At 18.3% G+C, this 6000-nt stretch overlaps 2 protein-coding genes and 1 non-coding gene across 3 annotated transcripts; 1 reads left to right on the top strand and 2 right to left on the bottom strand.

Moving 5' to 3' along the window:
- Window positions 1–129: 129 nt before the first annotated feature.
- Window positions 130–1203, bottom strand: PGSY75_0306900 (putative 40S ribosomal protein S23; the record flags this gene model as incomplete). Its single annotated transcript, XM_018783926.1, has 3 exons — window positions 130–378; window positions 864–1042; window positions 1194–1203. 3 exons carry the CDS (start codon window positions 1201–1203, stop codon window positions 130–132), a joined length of 438 nt encoding a protein of 145 aa, XP_018643509.1.
- Window positions 552–709, bottom strand: PGSY75_0307000. Its single transcript, XR_001974510.1, has one exon. It is a non-coding gene; the product is annotated as a small nucleolar RNA snoR03 (small nucleolar RNA).
- A 2612-nt stretch (window positions 1204–3815) lies between the features above and the next one.
- Window positions 3816–5665, top strand: PGSY75_0306800 (putative T-complex protein beta subunit; the record flags this gene model as incomplete). Its single annotated transcript, XM_018783925.1, has 2 exons — window positions 3816–3818; window positions 4067–5665. The coding sequence occupies 2 exons, from the start codon at window positions 3816–3818 to the stop codon at window positions 5663–5665; spliced, it is 1602 nt and encodes a 533-aa protein (XP_018643508.1).
- Window positions 5666–6000: the final 335 nt, after the last annotated feature.

Raw genomic sequence — 6000 nt, 5'->3', positions numbered from 1 at the left:
AAAAAAAAATATACATATATATACACACACATATATATATATATATATATATATATATTATATTTTACATATATGTGGTAGACATATGGAGCATAAAATGAATAAGTGATAGATAATATATTGAAATATTTATGATCTTGGTTTTTCTTTTTTTTCTTTAAATAAAGCTAATAAAGAAACTCTTGCGACTTTTACTACTTTAAATTTAACACCAGGCAAATCACCAACTGAGTGACCACTTCGACCAAATCCTGAGACTAAAACTTCATCATTTTCATCGATGAAATTTAAACAACCATCTCCTGGTACGAATGCTGTAATTTTTTTTCCGTTTTTTATTAATTGAACTCTAACACATTTACGGTAAGCAGAGTTGGGCTACACAAAAATAAATATATATAAATATAAATATATATATATATATATATATATATATATATGTAAGGTACATATGTATTTTTATATATATGTTATATATTTCATTTGGTTAACACACAAAAAAAAGATTTTATAATAATTATTCACAAAGACAATACGATTCTTTTGTGTATTTATATGTTGTTGAAGAAATATACTATTTTTTTTTTATGTATTAATAAAACAACAAAAATGAAATAAAGTAATATATCTCCTTAATTTTCTTTATCCATTTTCTGACCCACGTAATTCATTTATATAAACACATGGAACACAAATGGAATATACGAAGATATGTAAAAATATAATGTATACCACATATATATGTGCTATATATTATTTTTGTTTGCTTTCTTTATATAATATATAAAGAAATAATCATATGCATTATTATTTATATTTATTTTTTATTTTTTTTGTATATATATATATATATATATATATACCTGTTTTGCTTCAATAGCAACCTTTTCAACAACAATTCCCTTAGCATGAGAACTTCCTCTGAAAGGGTTAGATTTCCAACGAGTACCAAGGTGAGATTTTTTGTAACTTTTATCAGCCCATCTTTGGGTTCTTCTTCTAATTCTTAATTTCCTTGCTGCCCTTAATCCACTTGGTTTTCCTATATAATACAAAATATATATATATATATATATATATTAATCATAACAAAATGAATTAAAAAATTCAAATATACATACATATATATATATACATACATATATATATATATATATATTTTTATCAATATATATATTTATATTTATAATTACCTGATCCCATTTTGAATTACTTTTTCTTATTTTTTACAAATTAAACGTAAATATATATTATAATATATATTATTTATAAAATTGTTATTATATTATTGTTTCAAAAAATATATAAAAAAAAATTAAGTTAATTTATTTTATTTTATAATAATGAAATTTAATATTACTTTTTTTTTTTTTTTTTTGAAGGATATATTATTTTTAAAAATAAATTTTCATTTCTTTTTTTTTTTTTCTACATATATAAATATAATATATATATATTTTTATATATTGGGATTTAATAAAACAAAAGCATATTAAATAAATACTTATATATATATATATATATATATATATATATTATATATATTATTCATACATATATATATAATGTATTTATTTTTTTTTTTTTTATAATATTATGGGTAAAAAGGTAAATACAATTCCCTCTTTCAAGTTATATAATATTTATATTATATATATAATAAATTTTATGTATATAATATTGGTATATCATAATATGTAATATATTATATAATATATTTTAATACATTAAGAAATTATATATATAAATATATATTATTATATGTATAAGATTTTTAAGTTATAGTAAAAATTATATATACATAATATAATATAATATTATATATATAATATATATAAAAAGGCGTGTTAAGTGGTTAGATATTATATATGTAATAATAAGATATTATATATATATATATATATATATATATATATATATATATATATATATATAAATGTTTATTTTCTTTTTATATATATAATAAAAAATAAACTTTGAATATTATTTGAATATATTAAAAATAATATATAATAATAATAAATAAATAAATAAATATATTTATTTATATATATATATTTATATATATTATTTTATTCCCATCTTAAATATTAAAGAATAAGAGATCCCTATTTTACATAATGTAATATACATTATTTAAAAAAATATATATTTATATAATTAAAAAAAAAAAAAAAAAAAAAAAAAAGTTATATTTTATATCACTTTTAATAATATATATTGAAATAAAAAAATTTATGTTCTTCATTTAAAATGTTCATGTTGAAAAATAAAAAAAATATATTTTTTTCAAGAGGGTATTAAATATAATTGTATATGGATAAAAATAAAATAATAATAATATATTTATACTATATTAATATAGCAATAGGAATACACAAGAAAAAAAAAAATAAAATAAAATAATAATAATAAATAAATAAATATTTATCAGTGTTATATTTTGTTTTCATTTTTTCAAGTTAATAATATTAATAATAATAATAAAATTATTATTATTGTAAGAAAATTTTATAAGAGTAAAAATATAAATACAACATCGAATGTGTCCAAACGCCAATTATGAGATGTAGTATATTATTAAATAATAAAATATACTTTGTTAAGTAATTTATTCCTTTTATATGTCCTATTTTATATCTTATATAAATATAAAAAAAAATAATAAAAAAAAATATTAAACCTTGTTGTCCATTTGCTTTTTAAAAATATTAGATATAGATCCTATTATGATGTTTCACAAATATAAAATAAAATATATATATTTATATATATATATATTTATTTATTTATATGATTGTGTGTGAATTTTTCGTCAATTATTCTTTCAATATATAATTGAAATTAAAAAAAAAATAAAATAAAATAAAATAAAATGATAATGAATTAAAGATAATTATATCACCTAAATTATAATCTATATATAATATATAATATGGTTCATTTTTATATTTTTATTTTCATTGACATAAATAAAGTTTATTGTTGAATATTTGTATTTATCCTTTTAACGATTAAAAAAAATAAGGAATATACATATATATATATATATATATATAAATAATTGTTGTAATATAAATTTAAATATTTTACATTATGATGTAAAAAAAAAAAAAAAAATTGATCCTTTAGAAATATGCAGAATGAAATATATAAATGGTCATTTTTTCACATTTCTTTATGAAAAAGGAAATTAAAAAGTTATATAAACATAATAATATATTATATATATATAATTTGCACATGCCAATATATATAGTTATATATTTATTTATATATTAATGATCACCACCCTTTTTTTTTTTAATTTGTAGAAAATAATATTACATTAAATATCATACAACATAAATGAATAAATATATATATATATATATATATATATAATATTTTTTTATATGAGAAGAAAAGTTTATAAATTAAATATATATGCCCTAAAAAAAGAAAGTACAATATTATTTATATGTACATATATTTATTCATATAATTATTATATAATATACATATATATTATATATATAAATATGTATACTTAAAAATTTTTATTTTTATTCTTCCCCTCCAAAAAAAAATATATAATATATATATAATATAATAAATTAAAAAATATATATAATTATGTGAATGAGTGAAGTATTTATAAAAATAAAAAATCTCCAAATATTTTAATTTATATCTTTATAAAAGAAATATTTATAGAATATTACTATATATTATACTGTGAAAATTAGGAGGTTATATAAAATATAAAGTGTCATATTAAAATTTTTTTTTTTTTTTTTTTTTTTTTTTTTTGTGAAATAGAAATAAAATATAAAATGGTAAGTTTAAAAAAATAAAAAGAATAATTAAAGGATAACATTTTTGAGATGTTATATATATGGCTATATTTATATTTATATTAATATTTGTTTGTTTATGTATGTTCGTTTTATATATGTTAAATATATTTTGAACCCCATTATATTATTTTTTATAATGTCATAAGAACATAGGTTGTTATACAAAGTAAAATATATATATATATATATATGTATTTTTTATTTTATTTTAATTTTTTACCCTTTAGATGAATTCTGTTATGCCTGATGTTTTAAAAGAAGGGGCCCAAGAAGATAAGGGAGAAATTGCGAGACTACAATATTTTGTAGGTGCTATCGCCGTAGGAGATTTAGTTAAGAGTACATTAGGTCCTAGAGGTTTAGATAAAATATTAACACCTTTAAATATTGAAGGTACTAGATCTCATCAACATACTGTTACAAATGATGGAGCAACAATATTAAAATCAGTGTGGTTAGATAATCCTGTTTCTAAAATATTAGTAGATGTAAGTATGCAACAAGATAATAAATGTGGTGATGGTACTACTGGTGTTGTTGTATTAGCTGCAGAAATGTTAAGAAATGCAGAAATATTAGTTGAAAATAAAATTCATCCTCAAATAATATGTGATGGATTTCGTATGGCATTAGCTTCTGCAAGAGAAGCTTTATTAGATTCATGTTTTTCTCATGATATCAATTCTGATTTATTTAAAGAAGATATGTTAAAAATAGCTAGAACTACATTATCTTCGAAATTATTGACACATGAAAAGGAACATTTTGCCCAACTAGCTGTAAATGCAATATTAAGAATAAAAGATAATTTAAATTTAGATTTAATACAAATAATAAAAAAAACGGGGGGTACAATTAAAGATTCATATTTAGAAGAAGGATTTATTTTAGAAAAAAGAATAGGAATCAATCAACCTAAAAGTTTAACTAATTGTAAAGTTATGGTTGCTAATACTCCTATGGATACTGATAAGATAAAAATTTATGGGACGAAAGTAAATGTACATAGTTTTGAAGATGTTCAAGATTTAGAAAATGAAGAAAGATTAAAAATGAAAAATAAAGTTGAAAATATAATATCTCATGGATGTAATGTTTTTATAAATAGACAGTTGATATATAATTACCCAGAACAAATTTTTAGAGAAAATAATGTCATGACAATTGAACATAGTGATTTTGATGGCATGGAAAGATTAGCTAATTGTTTAGATGCTGAAATTGCATCTACATTTGAAAAGGGATTAAATATAAAATTAGGATATTGTGATAAAATAGAAGAAATTATAATAGGAGAAGATAAATTAGTACGTTTTTCAGGTTGTAAAAAAAATGGAGCTTGTACTATAATTTTAAGAGGAGCATCAACACATATACTAGAAGAAAGTGAACGTTCATTACATGATGCATTGGCAGTATTATCAGAAACCATGAAAGATAATCGTGTTGTGCTAGGAGCTGGGTGTGCTGAAATGTTAATGAGTAATGCAGTAGATAATTTAGCAAGAACAGTTGAAGGAAAAAAAAGTTTAGCTATAGAAGCATATGCAAAAGCATTAAGACAAATACCAACATATATTCTAGATAATGGTGGTTTTGATAGTTCAGAAATTGTAAGTAAAATTCGAGCACAACATACTAAAGGCAATAAATATGCAGGTATAGATATTGAGAAAGGAGATGTAGGAAATATTATGGAATTGGGCATATATGAATCATATAATTCAAAATTATCACAGCTAACATCAGCAACTGAAGCAGTAGAAATGATTTTAAGAGTGGATGATATAATTAAATGTGCACCAAGAAAAAGAACAGGAATGTAAACAAGTTTGTTATTATAACGACGTGCTATAAAATATATATATATATATATATATATATATATTATATTATTAAGATATATTATTAATAAATATCTCCACGTTAATAATATATTTATAATAAAATGTAAATATATGTCATATAATATTTATTGGGCATAATAGAAAAATAAACACACCAAAAAAAAAAAAAATGTTTTTTTTTACATGTTTCTTAGAATTTATAATAATATAATATATATGTTAAAAGAACATTTTGTAAATACGTAAAAATTGTTATTATTCTGTTTATTTTGAATTAAATAAATAAATAAATAAATAAATATATATATATATAT

Source organism: Plasmodium gaboni, chromosome 3, assembly GCF_001602025.1.
Source record: "Plasmodium gaboni strain SY75 chromosome 3, whole genome shotgun sequence".
NCBI lineage: Eukaryota > Apicomplexa > Aconoidasida > Haemosporida > Plasmodiidae > Plasmodium > Plasmodium gaboni.
Note: the sequence above shows the minus strand (reverse complement) of the source record. Positions and strands in the feature narration are given on the sequence as shown.